At 35.2% G+C, this 26,342-nt stretch overlaps 1 protein-coding gene across 5 annotated transcripts; it reads right to left on the reverse strand.

Annotated features, from left to right (window-relative positions):
* Positions 1 to 349: 349 nt before the first annotated feature.
* LOC113696620 (replication protein A 70 kDa DNA-binding subunit B-like) lies at positions 350 to 18,342 on the reverse strand. 5 transcript variants are annotated; one of them, XM_072055672.1, is made up of 11 exons: positions 18,170 to 18,342; positions 17,672 to 18,071; positions 17,444 to 17,492; positions 7,057 to 7,227; positions 3,449 to 3,871; positions 3,250 to 3,374; positions 3,080 to 3,158; positions 2,845 to 2,974; positions 2,523 to 2,773; positions 1,004 to 2,442; positions 350 to 913 (listed from the first exon to the last, which is right to left on the reverse strand). In XM_072055672.1, the coding sequence occupies exons 2-5, from the start codon at positions 17,842 to 17,844 to the stop codon at positions 3,605 to 3,607; spliced, it is 660 nt and encodes a 219-aa protein (XP_071911773.1). In that variant the 5' UTR covers positions 17,845 to 18,071; positions 18,170 to 18,342; the 3' UTR covers positions 350 to 913; positions 1,004 to 2,442; positions 2,523 to 2,773; positions 2,845 to 2,974; positions 3,080 to 3,158; positions 3,250 to 3,374; positions 3,449 to 3,604. The 5 variants fall into 4 exon arrangements, with proteins under 5 accessions (XP_071911773.1, XP_071911771.1, XP_071911774.1 ...); XM_072055670.1 differs by having other exon boundaries at positions 3,449 to 3,533; positions 3,605 to 3,871; positions 17,672 to 18,342; XM_072055671.1 differs by having other exon boundaries at positions 2,616 to 2,773; positions 17,672 to 18,342.
* Positions 18,343 to 26,342: the final 8,000 nt, after the last annotated feature.

Here is a 26,342-nt window from a genome sequence, read left to right on the forward strand (position 1 = left end):
AAAGATATGGCATTGCGCGGTGTAGATGAACAATTGGACATCATCAAATCTCAGATGTATGGATGGTTTTATACTCATTGTGGTGTCAAAGCTAAAATTTATAGTTGGCCATTGATAGGAGTTGTGAAGTCAATCTCGCAAGTGCTATCATAGTTGAAAAACTAAATTTTCTAACCATTACTAGGGGGAAGTGCCCGCGCAACGCGCGAGTGTTTGATGCCTGTGGGGAAGGAGGTTTTGTTGTGGAACAAACAATAGTACATTGTGAGAAGAAATAGCTATCAAATAATGAGAAGCAGTTACTGTTGCAAAGCACAAATAGTCCTTAAAGTAGTGCATAAAGTAGGCGAGCGAGAACAGTAGTAATAGTTCATAAAGGAAAGATAAGAAAGAGGGTAATTGTTATAGTTCTGGCTCCATGAAGTCCCTTATTTAGTGATAGTAACAATAGTAGACGAATTTAGATACTTTAATAGGCAGCCTTAAGTATTCAGTTGCATTGCTTCTTGGTGGTTCCGTCCTTTTGTTGTGCAGGTGCTGCACCACTGATTCCTTCATTGGACTTTGTAGAAGATGAGTTGTCCAAATTGGTTGGGCTGGCTCTTTTCCTTGTCTCCATTTCTGTCATTGCGACTTCTATTGCTGTTCCTTGGGAGATGAGGTCTGATTTTTCTACTACTTCAGTTAAGGTTGTTGCAGTGCCAGAATTCCAGGATGTTAATGTGGTTGCATAGTTGGTAGTGTACTTTGATATGACAGCGAGCTCTTCGGGAGTTGAGTTCCTAATATGAGCAATGATAGCTATGTATTTGGCTGCAGCAGTTGAATTGTATGTATTTTGGGTCTTCTTCACCAAACAGACCAAGTTGTTTTGTTTAATAAAATCCTCAACGGTGGTATAGTCCAGCTTGTTCTGTAATGGATTATGGAAATGTAAAGATAAGGTAATAATGGATTATTTAGTGAGTTTGCATTGTGTTTAAGGTGCAATTTGTGTTTGTACCTGTATCTCTTGCTTTTGGATTTCATCGATAGTGAAAGGTAGTAGTTGCTCAGCATCATTGCCGTTGAGATCAAGGGTGATTGAACCAGTGTGATCTATAAGTTGTACTGTCAGTCTGCATCTGTTTGTGATGCGATAGTTGTCAGTGTCAACTAAATTTATCAACAGAACATGAGGTTATACACAATTGCCACAATCCATTTGTGATTACACAGAGGGGAAAAAGATCCGAAGAATCCACATAAGCTACTGTAATATGGAACATGAGGACATATTATGCACTATTTCTCTAGTATAAGTGCTGTAACTTCAGATCCACATTATAAATGAGTACCATGAATAACAAAATGGGTCCCTAAAAAGCAGCGGATTTACTTAGAACAAGGTAAACGACAAAATAATCCAACCAATTCCAAAATCAATAGAAATGAAAACAATCACAATGACATGCACTTCAGCAGTGATTCAAAGTAGAGTCGCACTTTGGTCAAACAATTGTTGTCAGTAGAGCTTTTCATATATGATGTGTTGCGGGCTTGGCTTGTTGGTAGCGATGACTTGGGTTAGGTTAGGGAGTCCCCGGAGGGGTATAGTCTTCGTATGGCTAAGCTTTCAGCACGTCCACACCTCAATACCGATACAAAATCTCCCATTATACCTCCTTGTTGGATCGGGACGAAGACAATCGCTTAAAGAAAGTAGTCTTTTCTTTGTCTTTCCCCACTGCCAGTGAATCATCCACAACCACTAATCATTTATGGAAGACGGACCAGTAGAATGGTTCAGTACCACTTTGTTTGCCTTGTTTCCCATAAAGACGTAGGAAGTTCCCCGAAAAGCAGTAGCATGAGGTTGCGCATGTGGGAGAATTCATTGAAAATAGGGTCTTGCTTTGATCTTTGGCTAGGTTCATACATACAGTGGGATAGGATTCGTACCCTTATCCTCTGTTGCTTACCAAGTTAGACACCCCTATTCTGATATCATTCAAAAAGACCTTTTTTTTTCGTACTCCATCTTTAGTTATGGTGGATGAATTGCCGTATGTTCGCAAGATTGACATTCAGTAGACTTGGTTCTCGCATCATTCATTTGCTTCAGAAGAGATGGAGATGTTGACGAAGAAGGGTAGCCTTGCCCGTCGCTTCATTTCCCCACTCATGACATCCAATCTCGAAAGATTCCATACAGAAGGGTGATAGAAATTGAATAAGAGAAGAGGATTGGTTCGTTACAGAGACTTCTCTTAGTGCTGGAAAGGTTTCCTATACGCATCTCGCACAAACCATCAACATGCTGCATATCTGGTGTTTTCCCTCTTAACAGCAGAACAATCAATTCGGAGATAAGAAACAGTGTATTCGGAGCAGCGGCAAATAGTCAGATAAATCATTCCAGGCTAGGCATGGGGACAGTCTTCTCAAATAAGGGGACCGGATCTGTCAGTAAAACTAAAATGAGTCCACTAATGAAGATTGGATGATGGGAGAAAAGAAGTGAAAGTTATTTCAGAACTCACTCATCGTTGTTGTAATTGATTGGGCTATCTTTTTGCTGTTGGTTTTAAATGATGAAGTTGGAAGAAAGTAACTGTGCATAAGAGTATATACACCTTGGGCTTACACGGATGCTTTTGTGGCATGAGGTGCAGTCAAATTCCAAGTTCGATCGTGCTCTAAGGTACTTGTAGCAGATAGGGCATGCATTGTACCACATTTTCTGGCTTCGATCAAGTAGGTTTGGTATTCCCCTTATCCAGCATGGTCGCTTCTGTTCATTTGTTGTAAAGCTATTTAAATGGTTTTTAAATTTCATGAAAGTATTGCAGATTATGTGGTTACCGTATTTGTAGTTGTCAAGCTTTTGATAGTGACAACCCGATCATCGACCGGAGCTGGGAGGAGATTTAAGCGATCGGCATATGTTCGTTCTGCAATGAATTTCAGGAATGCTTCTTGATTTTTGCTTGACCTGCAAGTGCCAAAATGTATTAGGTAATGGAGGTATGATGTAAAGTTTGATCTTTAAGAGTAAGACGTATATTAGTGTATGCTGGATGTTAGAGGTTGAGATTACCAAGTACGAAGCGCATTTGCTTGAGCAGTTGGAGGATTGATCAATATACAAGTTGCAAACTTGGTTGACAGGTTCAAAGCTATGTGTCACAGAGAACAGTTTTATTTCATTAATATTTGGGGTAATAGTGATAGCCAGAAGTATTACTGTAGTCAAATGCATAGACTTACTATGATAGGAGGTTGCTTTAATTCTTAGAGTAGCAATGATTGGTTGTGTGTGGATCATGTCAGCTATTTGTTGGCCCTCATCAAATTCATGCTCATCCCAAAGTGTCAAGACAAGAGGTTGGGAGCTACATGTGCAAGGTAGACGTGCTTATTTAAAACGAAAGGTTATTTTGTTTAATTGGATGGATGTAATATGTACCTTTCATCGACTATGATTATTTCTCTGGTAGGTATTGGTCCCCTCATGGCCCTTGGGTTAACATGTATGGCAACTCCAAGTAGATCTGCGTAGTAGGGAAAGGTTGTCTATTCGGATGAATGTATGATAGAATAATATGAGAGGGGCAAATGTTACCTATTTCTTCATTTGTGTCAATGTGTAGATTCTGCCATATGGTTTGAAGTTGAATACATCTGGTAGCATCGGAGGCTCCGATTCATAAACTTGTTGCACAACGGTCGAATTGTCAATAACCCAACAGTACTCATTGCTATAAGTACTATATCTCGGCTGGACTGTCTCAAGTTTTGCATTGGAGATATAGTATCGACGGAATGGCTGGAAATGTCTCTTGAAAAAATGGATGTCACCACCATATATCATTGCTTGTGCTTTTCTTCCCTGAATAGAAAAGTTTTCATTTGTAAATGGCTATGTTATAGTGGAACATGTCAGTTCATAGCCCGTGCACAAGGGCAAATTACTTAGCTGATCATTTGCAACAATTACAAATCCATGGAAAGAATGGAATAGCGGGCAAATAGTGGACATGCAGAAAAGAATGGAATATCAAAGGTGAGTTATTTTTAAGAACCCCTGTAGAAAGTACAATGGCTGGCACTGCGTCACATGTCGTTTGTAGGAGACAAAGTATTTAGGAGACTTACAAATACTGTGTATTTAAAAACAAAGTTTAGAAAAAGTAATGTGATAAAAATGGAGGCTGAATTAGCTTGAATTCCATGGACGTTTAGTTCTGAATTAACTTTATGGCGAAAAGCACTAAACTGGGGAGTAGAGTAGTTGGCACCCACTGGTCAATTCAGTACCTACGCCACTTTCGGTCTTTCCATTCAATATCCGATTATCTTATAAGAGCCTATGAGTGAAGCTGATTTTGTCAGTGTTGAGGGATTAGGTGTTTAATGGTGAACACAAGTTATTGCTATTTTCATGGACTTGGTTAATGAAACTACAGCATAACCAATTTTAAGCTTTATATTCTACCCAAGCAATGTGACCAAATCACTATCTTAGAAAGGTGATAAGCTGTAGTAAATAAGTAGTAGAAGGTCAGCAGAAGGGAAAATTGCTCTTGGAGTCACGCATATAAGATGATCACATGCATATATCTTCTTTCAGTCCTCTTCCCTGCGTTAATTTTAGCATCCCAGGACGTGTTCTTTGTGTTCTGTATCTCAGTGTTAGATTTAATCATTATGCATCTAAAAGATTGCAGGTAAGTTCATTGACTATTATATTGATTATATCTGTGATTCATTTTCTGATTGCATTCTATCAACCTAGTAACAAGGATAATAGTATAATATTACTGAAGCAGAGGCCAAGAAAAAGGATTATTGAGGCCAAGATATAAGGGCAGAGCAACGGAAGCGAAGGTACTAACAGTGGCTAATCCAAACCTATTGTGATGTCTCCATCCATATAAAGGGTTTGTTGCTGGTATATGTTGTGTGGTCATATGAGCAGAGCTATAATCCCAAAACTGAAGACTTTCTTGATGATAGTGTAAAATTTCTCCATCTCTATGAAGCTAAGGCCTAATTAAGAAGCTGACTGAACAATCATCTCAGCAAATAATCCAAAAACCCAGAAGCATTGAAGAATGAAGAGTAATTAATAGTCGAGATACTACACATATATCCATAGTAGGTCCAGTAGTGATGGATCAAATCAAAACACACACAGACACACACATCACAAATCTCAATGCAGCATCAGCCAACCAAATGCTTTTTTACTGCATTAGCACGTTCTCCTAGGCAGAAAAAAAAAACTTTAATTCATTTCATTTCGTGGTTGGCCTTTTATTTTCTAGTATATCTGTGGTGATTATTTTTTTCCCACTGATACCGCAGGAGACTCATTTTGAAGTCCTCTTGAAATCTGTGTATTATTTTGGAGTTTTGCATGCCAGAGAGGTGGTATTAGTTTCTCGGACTAGTTTCTGTCTTTTTCTTTTTTCATTTCGTAGTTACCTGCTGAGCCAAAGCACATCAAGCTAGATTCAATCCTTACCCTCCTCTTGAGTTATCACACCAAAAACCCAACCCTTAGTCCTATATATTTCATGTGTTTCGGTGGCGGTGGGGATATTGGGGATTCATCATTTCCCTATCCTTTTCTTTATGTTTCAGGTCTTAAAGTCTGAAGGGCTCTTGACAATGGCTGAGTTTTGCACCGGGGGTGATGGAAACAAGGCGTCAATACTGGAAGATCAAGGTATGCAAGAAGAAGATGTGTGTTACAAGAAAATGTCACATTCCTATAAAAACATCAGTTGGGGGCAAGGTAGCTTGAAATGAACTATGTTTCCAGATTGCCAGAGTATTTGAAAATCAAAGTTGTAACACAAAAATGAGATTATTGAATTCAGATAATATTCAAATATACTTCAAGAAAAGACTCGTGACTGATCCAGTCGACAAAATTTTGTTTACAAATTTCAGGTGTGACCTGAGGGTGCTATTTCAGTGCCTCCTGTTAAAAATCTTACTCAGCAATTAATGGTGCAATCAGAATTTAATGATAAGAAATGTACAGCAGCAAAAAGGTTCTGAAACTCATAATCACAGGGGGGGAGCAAACTATATGCACACTGTGACAAAATGACAGTAAGAGGTTAGCTATGTGTATGGTCACAAAAGGGATAATTTTGGCACCTATTACCCAGAATAAATTGAAGTTGCACCCTTGATGAAGTCTTGAAGTTAACATTTCAGGAACACAAATTATGATAACATTTCAAGAAGTATTGAAGTTAAGCACTTGACTTAGCATTTTTAATTAAAATACATTTGAGTATGGAAAAGGTAAAACGAATAACCAGAAAGATCATTCCATGATCTACATCAGCTGCAGAACTTGAGCATGAAGTGTTTGGGTTTTTGCTAATGTTTGTTAACCACTTTTTTTGCCTTAATTGGTTCTGGTCAATGTTTTAGCCTACCAGAAGTCTCTCCAAAGTGAGCTGAATGGAAATGGTGAGTAGGGTAGTTTGACAAACCAACGGGTATGATACCTCAACTGGTAGTGTGGTGAACTATATTGTCAAGTAATTTCAATAATGGTCCTTCGTATCTATACTTTGAGCCAGTTTTGTCGCCCCAAAGTTTACCTCATCAGTGAGCAACAATAAAAATTACTGAAAATGGTACACTCGGCGAATTTGTCCGGCAGAGCAAACCATAACATGAACAGAGAAACCATAACACGTCAGTTTAGTTAATCAAGGGTGCAATTTATTGGAAACATTTAATTGCTTTTGCCAACTGTTCATTATTCAAATTGGATGGTACAGATAGTTTTTCCTGTATTTTTTAAAATTTTGATTACTCTTTGGTTTTTTCATATTCTAGTATGAGGATGTAGGTAACTGTTGTCAACTTTAATCCAAATTTCTACAATAAGACTGAACAAAGTCTAGAGTGAGTGTAATTCTACTGCAAATCAAAATTAGTTTTCTGATTCTAAGCTAGAATGTTGGGTTATTGGTATGTAGAAATCAAATTGTGAACAGGAAAGAGTAACATAAAAGTAAATAATTGTAGATGCCCAACTATTACCTCAGCATCAACAAAGACCAGTTTCTGATAAGAAGTTCCTTTCCTTGAAATTTGAGGTTTCTGCTTATCCAGGACTTGGCCAATTGTAGTCCAATCACTTAACTCTGGGTTGATCTTATAGAACCGTACCAAGTTGCTGTCCATTTTTCTCTGTAGTATTGCTGCAAGTAGCTGGGAAAATAACTATGTTAATATAATACTGGGACATGATGTATATACAGCAGGTGCATTTAAACAATATGTTTAATAAGACTATGCATTAGCTAAGTGCAAAACTTCTTGGTAGACTATATTTGCAGTCAAATTGTCCAAGGTAATATCATGTATAGGAGGTCGTATAAGGATCTTGACAAAATTGCTATTTTTAGCTCTTGAAATAGCAACATAAAGCTGGCCATGTGAAAATACAGGCTCACAAAGATAAATACCAACAAAGTTTAAAGTTTGTCCCTGAGCTTTGTTGATAGTCATTGCAAAACAAAGCCTTACAGGAAATTGTATCCTTTCAGAAGAGATTGGATAATTTGGATCATCTTCAACTCTAAAGCAAATCCTATGGAGAAAGACTTGTTTTCCACTGAATTCACCTGAGCTTATAATAGCATCTATTACATTAGATTTTAATGATCTACATAAAAGTCTAGTGCCATTACATAGTCCCTCAGGTGGATCAATGTTTCGAAGCAGCATAATTGGTGTATTTTGCTTTAGAGTTAATCGATGTGGAGGTAAACCATTAGGCATGAGGCTGTTTATGAAATCTTCCAGAATGGCTTGTTGAGAAGGATCAAAGCATGTGTCACAGCTGATATAATCAAAAAAATCTCCTGGGAATTTTTAGATCAAGGTATCATTGATTTCATCTACGAAATCATTTTTTGTAGTGAGGATAGCTCTATTGATTCTTGAATAATTGCTGCCAACAAAAATTGAAAAATCTGGATACACTGTGTTGATTAGAGCAGTTAAAGATTCTTCTTCAGTGGTATATCTGATAAGCATTTTTGCAGGTATCTCAACATTTTCATCATATATAACTAGTTCAGTTCCATTGCCGATACGAAGAAGATATTCTGTAAAATTGGGGTCCGATTTTGCTCTCATAATTTCTTTCAGTTGTATCTTTTGGAGTTCGGGCCAGATATAAGATATTGTTAAACTAGACTGAACAAAATCAGCTTTTGACCCTCTAAAAACAACTGGCAATACTTGTCTGAAATCTTCTCCAAAAATAATGACCTTTGATCCAAATATCTCAGAGCTGTCCATTAGATCCCTGAATAATTTATCAACTCCCTCAATTCTAGCTTTATGTGTCATCGGTGCTTCATCCCAAATTATTAATTTTGCTCGTTGCAGTAACTTTACTAATGAACTTTGTTTACTCACTTTGCACATCTTATTTGGGTTCATGTCTAGCGGGATTTTGAAACGGGAATGTGCAGTTCGACCTCCTAGAAGTATAGCTGCTGCAACTCCACATGAAGCAGTGGCTAATGCTATGTATCCTTTTGACCTTACTTCCGCTAATAATGCTCTATATAGAAATGTTTTCCCTGTTCCCCCAGAGCCATCAACGAAAAAGCAGCCCTTACTTTTCACAAAGACAGCTTCAATAATCAAATTAAATGCTGCTTTTTGCTCCTTATTCAATAATGATATTGCAGATATATCATTCTCTATGACTTTTACGCTTATTTCACTCATTGTATCGCTTGTACTTTTGTCAACCTAATCAAACTTCAACACTCTGGGAACTAAAGAATATGAATTGATGTTCTTTCCCATTGACTCTAAAAACTTGTTGATTTCATGAAGGACCCTGTGGTCTTTTTCATAAGCCGATAGGTAGGGTAATCTGGCAAAATCCTCTGACATGGAGCCTTTAAACTTCAACCATAATGATCTAGCATCAGCAGGAGGGAAATAGACTAATAATGTAGCAAATAACCTCCTAAAACTATAAGGCATGTGAAATAGTGCTGCCTCTTCTAGACATTACTCTTGAGGATTGTTTGACTCAAATAAACCCCTCACGATTGCAGCCTCTCGAAATGTGCTCACACTAATCCCATTGAATGATTTCAGGTCAGCAAATGACGTAGGCCCTTTCACATTTAGCAGCAGTAGCCTTAAAAATTATCGCTCTCCCTCTGTTGGGTTTGCAGTCACTATTCTCCTAATGCAGTCTCTTTGTTTTCTAACCTCTCATAACTTTTTCCCAGGGTACCATACAAAGTATTCAGGAAGTTCTTTGTAGGTGCATTTTAGCTTCTTTGCTATTTCATCAGTAGCATTCATTCTAAATAACTCAGTCAATATACTTTTTTTTGCATGCTTGTTTTTCATCAAATCTCGGAGATCATTATCATCCTTAAAAGTTAATGATTGATAATTTTCTAAGTGGAGTTGAAGATGGATGACTGCAGGATGTATATCAAGGGAAACCTATAAATTCGCCAAATTGCCTCTATAGGGGAAACCCACCTTGCTACTTGATATTCTTTGATTTCATCTATTTCAGAAGATTTAGCTTCAGAATTGACAGAGAAATGAATTTTGTCATGGCCCTTGTATATGTATTTGTATGTATATTTCACCACTTTTATTGTTGAGCAGATTTCTACATTAATGTGGCAATTAAATTTTGCTAAGCGATATGCATTGTATGGGACAACCCATCGATTATCCAACTTTCGTCGCCTATAAGTTGGATAAGAGTTTTCCCCATGCAATGTCTTCTCTGCCCAGTCTTTAGGATATTTGTTCTTGCATGTTTTGGTGGTAGTTCCTTGCATACAAACATTGTCAGGCTTTTTGTCACCACATGGGCAATGCATCATATGTTTCCGGACCATTTTAAATAAATGTTTTTGTTCCACCGGATCAGGTAATTCAGCAGATACAATTTGATCATATGATTCTGTTGAGTAAAGTTTTGAAGTAGGGTGTAAAATGATAAGGAAATAAGCATGGGGTAATCCACGTTTTTGGAATTCTACAACATAGGTATAGGCTGCAACGTTTCCAAAAATTTCTTTTTTAAAGAGCTCTTCTTTCAATAATTCAAGTTTTCAGTTTTGCATGGAACACTCTAGTGGATAGATCAACTCTATTTTGTGATTCATCTATTGGCAGCATATTTTTTTTTAATTTCTGGCCATGAAGGATTACAAGTCATTGTCAAAAAGAGATCAGGCTTTCCATACTTTTGTACCAAACTCATGGCGCCAACATAACGTCTTTTCATATCCCAAGGTCCTCCAATAAATGAAGCTGGCAAGATCACTCGTTGGCCAACATTCGAACCCTTAGCCTCCCCTTCAACAACAGAGTCCATTACTCCTTGGAGCTGTTCAGTTCTTATTAATTTCTGTTTCTTCCTATGGAAGTCAAATCTTTGTGTTTCTATTTTAACGTACATGTCGACTACATACTGCTAAAATGCTCGAGCAGTGTTCAAAATACCAGGTGTATTTTGTTTTCTTATCTGAAACCTATATGCATAATATTCCCTCATCGACACATATTCTTTTGAGTCTTCAAATTGGCTGAAAGCTGATGCATAAAATGATAAAAGTTACCTTTAGTTACTTGCCTGAAATGTAGTGGTAATAGATAAAATTTTAATCTTGGCTGTTTTACTGATCTTGTTCTCAGATTGTATCATTTCGTCGGCAGATCTAAAATTGTGTAAAGTTGCATTATCTGTATAATGTTTAGTCCGTCTCTTTCATTTTTTTGGGTTCCCAGTCCCTGATCTTTGAATTCCTGGTTGCCACCCTGTTTCACCTAGGGAAAATAATAATGGATACTACAAAGGATCGTAACAACCATAATAGTATTGAACTCTACGGCTTTCTCCACCATTAGTGTACACTTGAATATGCCTCGATATGTTTGCTCTGCACCTTCACCCTCTACCCAAAGCGCTGCTACTTGAGATACAGTTGGCTTGTTAAACACCCTTTGATCACTATCACAATGAGTTTTGAGCACTATTTGATGGGATTCTAAATTAGGGACATGACGCAGAATTCGGAAGAAGCAAGCATACGAGTTATTTTTCATCACTTCTATGAGCTTTAAGACCACGTTCTCGCTGAGTTTTGCAGAAAATGCCATTCGATTCGCAAGCTCATGTTCAGTGTCATGGAAATATAGTTGTAAGAACATCCCCGATCCTCCATGAGGTATAAGTTGATTAATGTAGTGATAAGTCTGTCCCTGTATCTTGAAAGTATATATCCCATTTGTCCTCTTACACAATGACTTGTCATAGTGAACCCCGAATGACGTAAAGGCAAACATGCTGTTATAGGTTCTTACATATGTCCTAAAACACAAAGCTTCTTCAGTTTGCCCCGTAAACAATTTAATCAATATATCTGGAAGCTTATTTTCTTTCAACACTACTTCTCCATCTGAGCAGCAAAAATTAGCAGTCTCTGAAAAGAATTTTTTCGCCCCGCAATACTTACAGTCATCTACTTCAGGTAAAGTATCAGCTTCTAAGATAACGGAGGATAACAATTCAGTTCCTTTAGTCACAGAGCTGCCTACATTTAATAAAATTTGATTTAGGCACTTATATTCAGCCAATTTAGAAACAATTTTCTTAAATGTTTATTTACCTTGTTTATGTCGTCCAGATTGCTTATTCTTTGTAGTTTCTTTAGTCGTTGCAGAAGCTGGCACTAATCAATAATTTTGATATAGTTAGAAACAACACATTCTTATTAATGTTTAGTTTTCTGGGGTATATGTATAAAATGCAGGTGCTCTCTATATACGAAAATTTTAACCTGTCATCTGCTTCAATATCTTGCTCCGAGTGGAGGGTTTCCTAGTGTTCACAGCCGATGAAGATGAAGATCCTAAATCAAGAATTGCAAGTGATTACTTTTTAGAATGTAATTTATCGTAGAATAGGTGACTACTTTCTATTAGAGTGTTACCTTCGGCTATAGTTATGCTTGGTATATCATTGATAACATCTATCAACAGGGTAGTACATCTACTGCATATCACTGGTTGATCTATAAGTGTCAATTTGGAATATGATTAACATAAGATATGTGAAATATAAGTTGGAATTAGACTAAAGTTTTTAAGTTACTAATTGCGGAACAACCTGAGGTTTTTTGTGTGTCGCCATGTCGACAGGGGGCCTGACAGTAAACATTTGGGGCAGCGCCTATTTATTTATGTATAAAACATCAGCCTTGGCTTTTAATAATACATTTGGGTTTCATTTAGTGCTGGAATTGATCCAAAATACAATCGGCAAACTTGGGGAGTTGTTTGGAGTCGCAGTTACATGAGATTTTTTTTGCAGATTGGTCCACAAGGGTCGTGCGCATCTAAAAAATGATGTATTAACATTTTTCGGCCTGGTTAAACGTATCTTAGGGATTACTTCTTCTTATTTAAAGTCATCCTACCTGTATAACAAGGTCTACTGTTCTGTTGGTCTCCATCGTTCACTTCTAAAGGTTGCTGTAATAACAACCTACTAGCTTCATCCTCACAGGTCTGTTGTTTTCTTCTCTTATAAGCATCTCGGCGTTTTTGTCGCTGTCGCTCTTTTTCTTCTTCAGTCAACGATGCATATTTAGCCCTTCCTCTCTCATTTCCCCGACGCTTTTGCTCTTCCAACTTGCTATCTTTACTTAGTATAGTCATTTTAGACCGCGATAATTATACATCCTAAGGATTTTCCTGGGGGTGAAACGTCTTTTATAATAAAGGTATTAATAATAATAGTGAAAATGTCCTACATCATGTATTATTTAGGAATTCGCTATCCTAGATAACAATCAAGGCACAAAATCACACAGATAAATAAGGTTTCTGAATGTTCAACCATAACAATCAACATATATGTATCAAGTTCAGTAGTAAATCACATATGCAGCCAAGACATCTAATCTGACCTATGGCTATCCATTCCCTTCACAGTTTTTTCGTTTACTTGGTGTCTAGTTCAGAAATAATTAGGTACATGTTGTCCAGAGCAAAGGGTGAGTAGGAAAGTGGACGTTGGGATAGGCTGGGTCCTTCAGAGTCAGATTCAGTGGGAGTTCTGAGAGGGTGGGAGTAACGGCTATGGTGGATTTTCTTATACAACTGTTCAAATCTGGAAAAAAGGATAATATTTGTGATGCTTAGAATACACTGCTCGATGGCAGTTCAGTTGGTGTTAACTTTAGCATCTTATGATGTTTTCAGTGCGTTAAAGATCTTAGTGTTATCTTTCACCAGCTTACATGTTATAGATTGTAGATCATTTCACTAACTTTAGATCTGTCAGCATTGTGATTTGTTTGTTGACTTAATTGTATAAACCTGGTAAAAAGGTTCATATTACTTATGTAGAGGCCAAGAAAAGGCAACCTTGAGGCCAATTAAAAGGCTTCAATTCTGCATTAAGATCAGGGAAGGACGGGTGCAGGTGTGATAGCACAGCTAATAGGTTGTCGAAGCCTGTACAATAATAAAAATAACCTAATTGTCAGTTAAAATAACCAAAATCTGATTCCAAGTACTAGAGTAGGGACTCTAGGTGTGCAATGGGCTACTTGATTCACCCTGTTTCTGAAGAGTTTGCTTGATCCGATATACCCGACTGGGATGATTTTTTTTCACAAATAATTATAAATTTGTAGACAGGGCAAGTAGGGTCGTATTCTCAGGGATTGGAGATATTTGTCTCTTTAGAAATCCAAAGTAACACAGGAGGTGTTTTTGAATAAAGGATGACAATTAAAACAATTCAACTAAAAAATAAAATAGCCAACTAAAAATTAAATGACAATTCACTAAAATCAAGACAATAATAATTAAAGGTCTAGCCAAGAAATAACTTCAGTAATGGTTCACCTAATTGATCATCGATGCACAAGCAATTTCAATTATTTATTAATAAACAGGTTATAATTGCCAAACAAGCGATGGCAGTCAACCCCTCCTTACTGTGTCGGTGATTACGGTACGCCCGTTAATCACTGCTCTAATTGAGAAATAATTTTAGGTACGTCCGTAAGATTTAATTCTCCAATTGCCTTACGTATTAGAGGAGCCCTATTCTAACCAAATAATGCACTACCAGGGTTATTTCATATTAGCCCGCGTATTCCCCTGACACAAGCCTAATTATGCCAGTTGTCACTTTTTTAAGGCAATTAAACAATTACGGATTTAATACCCTAATTGACAATAGATTACCAAATTAACTAATTATCCAGATCCAAGACAATCAATTAATTAAATAATCACAAGCACTGCAAACAAGAAATATGTGAATACCAATAAATAAAAGAAAAAGATAAAATTAAATTGATCTCACAATTTTTAGGCGAATCAAAGCCTCCGTTGTTCCTTGACTAGAGTGAGAAAATTAGTTCATGTTTGATGAACAAAGGCCACAAGAAATTGAAGCAAGAGTTGCGGCCATCAATTGGAAAATGGGCAAATTCAATTTGTTCTATCCAATAAGAAAACAAGCTACAGGAGGTAATTGATTGTTTTTGCTTTTCCTAACATATGGAGGAAAAGAAACTACTAAAAGCTAAAAGGGAAGACAAGTCCAAAGCTAAGCTAAAAGACGGAGAACTAAGAAGAAACAAGATAGTGCTAGTCCTTTGCTGTCAATTCCTATTCTATCTAATTACTAACTAAGCATCCTCTGTGCGGCAGCTCCCACCAGGAAGAAGAAGCCCTTCAGCCGTCCTCTTTCTTTTGCAGCAATTACCAAAATAGGAATAAGTGTTCCTTTTCCAAAAATGCCCCTAGAATAAGCTCTATTATTTGGATTTCTTTTCTGTCAAATTGACACTTATTATCATATTTTCGTTCTACTCCCTGAAATAAATGCAAAATACTAAAAATGAGTAGAATCCAGCAATTAATCTATATCGGGTCAGGTAATAGGGGAAATTAATAATGAAATAAATGATAAAATTGCAACCTATCAACAGCAATGTTGGATGTTGGGTGTATTGGAGATTGCAAGGATAAGAGGGTAACTGAAGTAAGGATCGAGATTTAATAGTTAATTAGCAGATTTATCAAGTGTTCTCTACATATAGACTTCCTAAGATAGGAATAACTATATTTTGTCGTTTATCTTTGCTCCATATCTTTGTGATTCATGTTCTAGTTCAAGTGTATAAATGTGATAAAGAGGATAATATCAATAAAGATGAGAAGGTCATGCTCGGCGGCAATTCAGATGTTGAAAGCTTTAGTAGCCCAGGATGTAAGAAAAGGTGACATTGAGCCCAATTAAAAGGCTTCAATGAACTTTATAGCAATGTCGGGATTGGAATACAACATAACAAATTGGTTCTCATACAATATAAAATAAGGAACATATTTAGCAGTAATTAAAGTCAACACTTCACACCCAAATCAACAATAAACGATATAATCATTGAAGGAAGAAAGCTTCTGTTTTGATTATTCGTATAGATACTTTGATGGTAAAAAGAAGGAACCTAACAAACTAAAGATTCTTATTTTTGAGGTAAGTTCAGGTAATGTAACGTGTGAAATTTTAGAATGTATTGTTGGTATCTTAGATCTTATTAGTATCATTACTGAATACTGAACTCGTTGATCATTAAGGATGTAGGAAAGCCCCTCGTTTGGTATTAGGAAAATCCATATTAGTGTCACAAATTATCTTGATATATGATGTCGGATCAGGTGTTGTAACCTATAACTTATTGGGATGTTTTCTGTGTGCTTTAGATCTTATTAGCAGCTTTAGTTAAGTTGTTGATTATTAAGACTTGTAACATCCCTATAAAGCTTATTTAAAAAAAATTCCTATTGCCATCTTTGTATAACCTATGTTTAATAGATTACAGATAATAAGGAGGGTAAAAGCTTATGTAGTATTGTATCTTTGTTTGACATATGTGACGTTTGTTTTCTGATTCGATTGTATACATAATTTGATGGTAATAAAAAGGATCTTGCTGAAGCAAAGATTATATTATTTGGCGTTTAATCAGTTGTTGACATCCATTCGAACCTGGGATTTCTTATTTGTGTTTTAGATTTCATTGCTTTCCTAAACACCCTATATAATAAAGGCCTTAATAACACTACAACTGCACTACATCCTATGTTTTTGAAGATTCACTGTCAATGTTAACAAACAATACAAGAAGCTCACAAAGTATAATCAGCTGTCTAAAGATTCAAGTATAACAACCAACAGACATAGATCAAACAGAGCACTAATACAAGACAGCGTGCTAAACCATCCAAAACATAGGATGCCTAAGATATCAGATGGATTATAAGTATGAGATGATAATTGATTATTGCTTGTCGAGAGGGTATTATTAGTATCTTAAATTAGCTAATTTATCAAGTTGTTAAGTATGAGATGATTATTGAGGATTGCTTGGTTGGAAGGTATCATTAGTATCTCAAATTAGGCAATTTATCATGTTTTCTATGCACAAAGCCTTCATAGTGGGAAAATAACTGTACTTAGCCTGTAATCAGTGTGTCTTATTAGCATCTTAAATTAGCTAATTTATCATGTTGTTTAAGCATGAAATGATTCTTGATTATTGCTTGGTTGAAAGGTATCATCAATATCTCTAATTAGTTAAGTTATCAAGTTTTCTATGCACAAAGGTTTCATAATGGGAAAATAACTGTATTTGGCATGTAATCTTTGTTTCACGTCTGATGTAACAGCAATTTTAATGCACCAGAGGGTCTGATACGCAATGGCATCTCAGTTGTTGTGGATTTGTACAGCGTATGGTATCTTACATGTATTTTAGTTCTTAGTAGCAGCTTAATTCAACCTGTGCACCAAAGAAGAGTGTATCACCTTGAAACCAAGGACAACAGAAGATGTATGTGGTTTGAGGTGGAATATAACATTGTGATGAGTAATGATTATTGAATGAGTACCAAAATGTCAAATTTTATTACTTCCATTTCTGATTTGGGTGTTTAAATATGAAGACACACTGGCGCTTGTCTTGTGTGAGGATTATTTTTGGCATTAGTTTGGGTTGTTCCCTAGTAACAAAACACCTTGGTGTTTTTTTTTTCTTGTTTAGCAATTATTTGAACTGTTTTAGGTTAATCTTTTTAGGTAGTCATAGCAATTTCAGAATTGTTATTCACTATAACAAAGCATTTGTGCCTGTTTAATATGAACCCAGCAAACTCTTAAAGCATCACAAAGCAGTGTAAAAGATGAACCAGCAATGTGCCCAAGCAATGTATTAACAGTTAGCTCTGAAACCAGCAACAAATGGTACAAATGTTCAATTCACAACGCATCACAATCAAGGTATGTCAAATGAAATTCGGCCATAATTCAGAGATGCAGAGTACCCAGAAAGCTAACCTTATTCCAGAAACCCCACCGAGAGCTTTTTCTTGCTGCTATCCCGAACCTATAACATTATAAGCAAACCCGTCAACTTACAGAGGCCTTCTAAATGTGTGGAAAAATCTATATGTTGCAGCTAAATTACAAGGGCCGAGTGTCAAATTATAGGAATTAAGCACATATCGACGCCACCCACGGCCCAAACCACCCACATGAACGGCAAAATTGGGGGACAAATCTTACCTCAAGTTGAACCACCAGGAGTAGCTGCGGCTAAAGAACATTCTGAGATGCTCGGTAGGAAGGCATAAAAAATAGCCCAAATCCCAGAATGTGAAAAGGGTGAAACCATCGATGACGAAAGAGGAGGCATTGAAATAAGCATAATCAATGGGCAGCTGTTTGGGTATTAACATACAAACGCTTGGCTACTTAATTGAGGCTTAATGTCAATGAAATGGGGGCTTTCGGACATGAGCTCGGATGAGAGGGGAAAGGAAGAGGCATGGAAAATCCCAATCCCCGAAGCTGAAAGGGGGAAAACAGACCCAATCCCAAAGGCCAGACATGGAGTCATTAATAAACCCATGTTTTTGGCCGTTAAATTCAGGCATAAATGATAGCAAAATAGTGGAGTTCACACCTGAGAGAAGATGGAAAGACAAATTGGGAATCATGATGGTAATTGTTAGAAGCAATTGAAGGAGAAAAATCTCGGCCAAAGAATCCAACAACTAATACCCGGATGCAAACATGAAGCTATCCTGAAAGCTCGTGAAACATTAGGCAACAGCGGCCAAGAACACCGGGGACATAAACGGTAGTATGTGGGAGCGGCCAAGACGCATTTTAGGCAATTTCAGACACTAAACCATTAAGTTTCGCGAGTCCCCAAACGGTTGTCTGCGGCTCTAGAGTTGAGTGCGTGTAAAGGCCATTTCAATAATTACACAAACCCACATGCTTATATGAGTTGTACCAAAAGCAACAAATGGTTCCAGATTAATTAGACAGACCATAAATACCCAAATACGCACCCACATTTAAAGTTTTTCAATGTCTATAAAGGAGGCCATTTCGGTTAATTTCCCCAATCACAGGCTTTCCAGACTTGTACCTACAGCTTGCAAAACACTTCATAATATAAGGAATTCCCAAAAAGTCCCTACTTATGCGGTTGAAATTCAACCTCCTCTTTGACCAAAACTCCTTCTTATATAGTATAAGGAATCATTTTCGACCATATAAGTTGCTGAATGCTCATGGTGAAGTTTGGATTACTAAGCACACACTTATACCTTTTCAAATTGGCAAGTACATTGATGAGATGTTGTATAATGTAGTGCCAATTCAAGTGAAACATGTGTTGTTGGGTAAAGCATGGATATTGAGGCAAGGAATTAAATATGATGGACATACTAAAAAATATTCATTTGTATTTAATAGTCGTTGTTCTACATTTGTAGTACTTGCTTATGACCAACTTTGTTTTAATCTAACATTTATGAAAAGTGAGCATGAGTGTTATAATATGAAAAAAGAGCTAGTTGAGGAAATAGTGAATGATGAGGTAAAATCCGAGGGAGCTGAGAAAGAGAAAGAGGCTGAGAGTAATAAGAGTGAAAAGTTAGCCATTGAGTCAGTTATTGAGTTAGAGAAAGACAGTCAGCTAATTTTGAGTAAGGGTATGAGATCCTATGTTTCTTCTAACGATCTTAACTTTGTTTTGTTTAGTGTTAATAGTCTTTTGCAAGTTGAACAAGGTGAAGTAAAGATGGTTTTGACATGCACCATTTATAAATCTTTTGATGGATTGACTATTTTTCGAGAGGTAATAGATTTCTACTATCAATTTATGACAAAGTGCACTGCCTTCGTAAACAAGTTTCTTACATTGGAAGGGAGTTATCTTTTAAATAATTTTAAAGCTGAAATTACTACTTTAAATTCTGATTTTTGTGTTTGTCCTATTGGTTTGCATGGTGTTAGTAGTTTTAGCATCAAATCAAGTCCTTTTCAGCATTGTAGTTGTTTGTGTTGTGAGAATCTCATTTTGAGTCCTTATGATTCATTCATTGTCTTTGAGTCATGCGATCATTGTGTTAGTATCTATTATGCTTATTCGTTTAGTAGTTCTAGTGTGTTTTTAGGTCATGTTAAGAGTTTTTGAATTATGCATGGTGTCCAAGTTTTTCCTACTTGTTTTCAGTTGGTGAGCTTAGTAATTGCAAATTTTTCATCATCATTCATTCTTCTTCTTTTGTCTTTGACTCAGGTATCGATTCAAAATCGAATTATTTTCATGGGGGAAGGAGTGATAGAGGATCGAATAAACTTGGTAGAGAGTGTTTGTGCTTCATGGTTCATGAGTTGAGACGTGTGAGTGGGCTCGTGATCAAATTGAGTAGATGGCATGTTTGTTGGCTCGCATTCATTAAGACATTCCCCGAGTTGCTTCTTTGTAGGTAAGCACTCGATTTGAGGGTAAATTGCCTTCAAGAAGGAGGGAATGATACGAATCCAGGCTTGGAAGAAGTGTAACCGGAGGACCTAACCGAACTAATCGTGGAACGGATTATAATTGGTTGATAAAACCAGTGGAGAAAATGTAGAAACTGTCCGATGGTTTTTGTCGGACCAACTTTTCGAATTTTTAGTGACTTTCATAGTTTTAAGTAATTTTCTATTTCATAATATTTGTTTGGGTCTTGTAAGCCTACTAAGGCATATCTAGCTTATTTAGTACAATAAGTTGTGTCTTATTAGTGTTCAAGTCACATTAGGAAACTTATGTTTTTCCAATTAGACTCAGGGTTTTGAGTCATGTAAGGTTATAAATAGCCAACCTTATGCAACTTTTCAAAGTTAGGTGATTATGAATAAAATTGTGAGAGTTCTTTCTCTTTCTTGTTCCTTGGAAACGTCCCTTGATACAAAGTGAGTTGTGTCTCCTTTGTTCAAATTCAGCTTATCAATTCAAGATTGCGTTGAATTGTGGTGCCTTTCTACCATTCTAAACAATCTCGATCTGTCCTTGATTGGTTTAGAGTCCATCCTTTGTATCCATAACCTGATCAAGATAGATCCTTTCACTGTCTATACAATTCGTTTCTTTAAGAGTGGGAGATTGGGGAATTGAGTTCGCATCAGCTTCCCCACCAGCAATATAACACTATTTACATCTCAATTAAACATCCAAAAACGCGTGTATGTTGATGAATTAATGTCTAAGCATCAGTTATGGTTGTTCTAGTGCCTCCTCCTTCACATTCCTCAGTTTTCCCACTTTCGGCTTCCAGGATTGGCCTATTTTTGCTGCATTTATACCATCATTTCAGAATGGTCTTCTGCCGAAGCTATTCGTGGTGGTTTAGCTTGAGGTGAGTTTTGTTCCTTAGTTTTATTGTTTATATGGGTGATTCTTGTGGTGTGTAGCGTTGGTTGTATGCTCCTATCATAAAATTTGAGCTTTTGGTTGCGTAATTTGGCTACAATATTAATATTCTACACAAATTTGGTTGGCCTATGTAATTTGACTTGTGTGCCTATAATCTGATAGGTTTGGAGCAGTTGCAAGGAAAAGCTTTCGGAGGGGTATTTGGAATAAGGTCAGTTGGAAAAGTATCTTTATGAATTCAGTTATGATGCGTTTTCTACTGCATGTAGTAAGAGCTTCATATATGGAATTTAATTTGATAGTAATTTGATTGTAAAACATTGTGAATTGATAGGTTATGTGGTTTACTGTAGATTTGAGATTCAATTGTTTACCCACTGATAAATTTATAAAATAAACACATACAAAAATGACTAAATTGATTTGAGCTTCAATGGGTGCTTTGTTATATTATACAAAAACAAATGCCTTCTTATACTGAAAAACAAAAAAAGATGGACCTAAAAGAAACCAAAAATATGTGAAACAAAAAAAGGATGTGTATTTTGTTATCAGAAAATTACCCAAAATAATGTGAAAGAAAACCTTACACGGGACAAGAATGAGTGTAGCTTTGAATTTTAACCCCAAAATAGCATATAGGTAATGAAATTACTTGTAATCCATGTGATGTAAACTAAATAACAATCTTACGAAAAGGAAGCTTATATTACTTTTTCATAGATGCTACAATCCTTATTGATCAACAGGTTGATTAACATTTTAATATCAAGAATAGCTACATAACTAATGAAATTACCTGTAATTGGTGAAATACAAGTTGGTTAAAGATACTAATAAGAACTTTTGATTAAATTGCCTTTATAGAGATGATTAAAGATACAAATAAGACCTCAAACACAAAGAAGATGTCACAAGATGTTATAGTTTACAATAACTAATCTGATATCAAGTATCAGAATCTTTGCTTCACCAATATCTTCTTTTTTACAATTGAATTAGAAAACAAACCTCAAAGATGTGAAACAAAGATAAAGACTAAATACACTTATTCCCTCCTTATGAAGAATTGATGTATAGAAAATTTGATGAATTAGCTAATTAACAGTGAGAATGAAGACATAAATTTCAAAACAACCAGCTCTCAGCAATGTGTGTGCACTTTGAACAACTATCTATCGTTCAGTTAGACTTATCTCAAGGCATGTGAACTAATCAAGGATAACATAGATGATTTAGTACGCATCTCTTATTTATTATTCTACTTGAGCTATATCTGTTGGTTAGTATGCTTGTATCTTGAGAAATCTCATTTTCCTATGTAAGCTTCTTGTCATGCTTGTTATCTAGGATAATGAAATCCTAAATAATATATGATGTAGTGCATTTGCTTATTATTATTAAGGCCTTTATTACAAAGGATGTTTCAATCTCAAAAAATTCTTAGGATGTAAAGTTATCGTAACCTAAAATGACCATACTGAGTAAAGTTAACAAGTTAGAAGAATAAAAGCATTGGCGAAATGAAAAAGTAGGGGACAAATATGCATCGTTGACTGAATAAGAAAAAGAGCTAAAGCGGCAAAAGCACCTAGAGGCTTATTAGAGAAGAAAATAGCAAAGTAGTAAGGATGAAGCTAATAGGTTGCCATTACAACAACCTTTAGAAGTAAACGATACACGATATCATAACAGTAGTACATGCTGTATATGTAGAATGACTTTCTATTGGAAGTAATGACACATAAGATAGGTTTGAGCAGGCTAACAAATGTCTAAACCTCATTTTTTAGATGTGCACTACTCATGTGAAGCAAGCTGCAAGCATACACCCCAAGTAACTGAGTCTTCAACCAACTACATTGACCTAAATTTATCTGTATTCCAACACTAAAATGAAAAGCAATTAGAATATTAAAATACAAGCTTGATGTTTTATACATAAATATATAGGTTCAGCCTCAAATGTTTGCTGTAAAAAACCGTGCCAGCATGGTAACACACAACAACACTCAGGTTGATTTGCAATTGGGTATTCTAAATTTTTAGTGTAATGTTATTTTAGATTTCACATAAAAACTAATTATGTATTTTTTAATTGCCAGACGATTGCAAAATTTTGTATGAATTAATGACCATGTATTCCAATTTCTTTCACAGCCATAAAATGTATAGGTTTGGCTCAAAATTTTGACTGCAACCTTCCTTAGATTTGGAGTTTTTTTCCACTATAGTTAAATCACCATTCAACTAAACAAATAAAATAATAATTATTTTAATGTTATAAAAATTATTATAATTTAATACCATTTAAATGTTTATATAAGTATACATAGAGTCGAAACTTGGCAAGGATTTCAATAATGCTCTTGTTGCAACATCACTTCCAAATTCTCCCTTTTCTCTATCAAAATTTTGATCTACAAAAATAATAGATGCATACATATTAAAATTCTAAATTTTATTAATAAATATGATCATTAGTATATATATAAATAAAATAATCAAAAGAATACCTCATATTTGACATCAACTTGTGCATCTAAATTTGGCTTCAGCTTGTGATGAATTTCTTTGATCTTTTCAAACTTCATCAAGATTAAATTCACACATTCCAGAGTATTGAAGGACTGGATTCAAAAAAAATATGCTACAAAAGATAAAATCATAAAATTAGAGAACAAAACAAATACACATATATCACACATTTAAGTTGCATGAAACATTTTAAATTGTCTGCTGCATGTAAATGACAATAAAGTTCATTGTACTATCTATCATCAATCACTTCCCAAATCTTTTTATAACGTTTCACCGACTTTTTAACAGCCATTTTTGCTCTATTCATTGCCTTATAAATAATTGGCAAAATTTGTTTATTATCTTGATCAATAGTTTTTAAACTTTAGTTAGAGGCTCTATTATTACACATAAATGTCGGGCATTTTTTCAAAACTTTTCTAATAATATCAATTCAGCTACTTAAATAGCTTCTGCTCTTCTCTTAGTAGTGTTATTGAACTCTACCTACTCATTTGAGGTACATATCTTTCTCAATTCTATATGATGCGAAAGAAGATTTTCCATACAAATGAATTCAGTAGTGAATCTGACAATGCCTGGACGTGGCAATTTTCCCTTTTTTTGGTATGTATCTTCATTAGATTCACTACTTTGTCACTTTTATATATGAAACTTATCTTCTTTTTCTTGTGTAATGGTGGTTCTTTCACATCATCCATCTCTTCTAGCATCAAGTCAATGCAATGAGTAGCACAAGGTGACCATAATATATTTTTTTCTTTTTTCTTTTCTCAATAGTTGTCTAACTACTTTTATGCTAGATTCGCTATGTGTAACAACATGTACAAGATTTTCTTCTCAAACAACCTCTACTACATCTATAAATTTAAAAATACATTCAGCGTTTTGATTTTCACATTGGTATAATCAACTGCACTATTATACATCATGTGTCTATCATAGTGTATCATAAATTTTATTATTGGATGTTTTGTACGAGTGCTCTACCCATCACAGATAAGTGTATAATCAAAAATTGGCAATTTATCATAAATATCTTTTAGATATTGCTCAAACTCTTGAAATTTTTCATTTAAATATTTATTTACAATTTGGTATGCTAAAGGGCCTTTAATACCCAGAGTGTCTTTGGCAATTTCATCAACCATTGATTGATATTATGGATTGTTAGTTGCATGGAATGGTATAGCATTGAAAAATGGAATAACTTTGAAATTGTCTTATCAGCTCTCTATATATTTTTTCTTGCAAATATTGATTTGACTAATTTTTGTTTCCAAGGAAACATATATAAGCCGACTCATCTGCTTGTCATTTTATGTGCTTGTCTAACACTAAAATTATGTGAAAATCCTCTTTTACTTTCGAAAATTGTTGGTTTCAAAGTGCCAACAACCATATTTCTTGGAGTTAACAATATTTCAAAAAACAAAATAAATAAACAAATAAATAAATTATAGCTTCATTTTATTTTATAATTGAATGTAAAATTCTTTTTTATAACATTTTAGTCTACAAATAATACCTGAAATGAACATAGAGGTTGACCTCTAAACACCTTGATTGTTTTTCAACAAATTGCAAGTATTAACTATCTCTAATTGCTTGGTTTATCTATTTTTTTCAATGCCATCCTGGTTTCTTCATCAATTTCATGGAAGTCTTCATCATCCTCATCGCTAATTACATTAAAATCACCATACACATTTTTTTTCTTGTAGACAGTTCAAATATTTTTTATTTTTACGTTTTTAATGAAGCTCTTTGAGCTTTACTAGCCCTTAGATGCATTTTTATCACATCCATAACTTCTTTTGGCAACCCTTGGATAGGTTTCTACTTGTCCTGTGACATGATCAATACGTCTTGTAATTTCACCATACATTATTTTTTTCAGAATTGCACCTTACAATTTTTTTATTCCTAACCACCGCTATATCATGTTCCCAATCACTATCCTTATTTGTCATTTCAACTATTATACATACCATCATAATTAACTAGTCCCACATGAAATAAATAATAATGTGTCAAAAAATATTATAAGTAATTTAAGACATTTTACAAAAATAATAACTTCTTGTGATTATATTACTAAGTTAAAAATATCATCTACAATATTAATTTATTTGGATGATCATTTGTTCATTTTTTTGAAGAAATTTTTAGTAAATTTTAAATGTTTATTGTAATAATTAGTATATATTACAAAATCACTTCAAAAACTCAAGCATTAAAAGTCAATAAAAACGAAACCTTTACCACTAAATATTTAGTAAAAGTCAATTACTAGATGAGAAAAATTATATGAAAGGTATAGTAAGAATATTTTTATTTTCACTACCTGTCAAATAGATAAACGGATTACATTCCAAATTGATCTAACAAAAGAAATAAGTTACACTAATCCAAATTCCTAAACTTTAATTAGCATAGAAGCCCCCAATACACAAAGGCCACAATCAATTCAAAATGGATTTCTAATTTATAACCAAAAATTACACACGTACCAAACTTTAAAAAAAAACAAAATCAAAAATCAAAAATCAAAACCAGACCTGAGCTCTCTGTATGTTCGCTTGTGCTCTCCTCCCCCTACACAGGTTCTGTATCTTCAGTTCGGGTGTGGAGAGATTGTTATCAATTTAGCCTCTGTGAAACTGCTTGGTCCTGTTGTGATTGCTCGAATAAAGAAGCCAGGGAATGCATCAAAGAGTTGAGCTTCAGAGGATGATGAATTTTTTCACCTCCCTTCACCTCTGCTCCTTTTACATTGTAACTTCTTCAATGGATGATTGGAGTTTTGTTCTCTACTTCTTCACTTGGACAATTGAAGTTTGGTATAGAAGGTTCTAATAATAATCAATGCGTAAATTGAAGGGGTAAGACAGACACTCAAAATAAATGTGAGAGAGAAGAAAATAATAAACTCAATTCACAATATTATTGAAATTTCAAATAATGAAGAAAGTC

The sequence above is a fragment of the Coffea arabica genome, chromosome 6e (genome assembly GCF_036785885.1).
Source record: "Coffea arabica cultivar ET-39 chromosome 6e, Coffea Arabica ET-39 HiFi, whole genome shotgun sequence".
Classification (NCBI taxonomy): domain Eukaryota; kingdom Viridiplantae; phylum Streptophyta; class Magnoliopsida; order Gentianales; family Rubiaceae; genus Coffea; species Coffea arabica.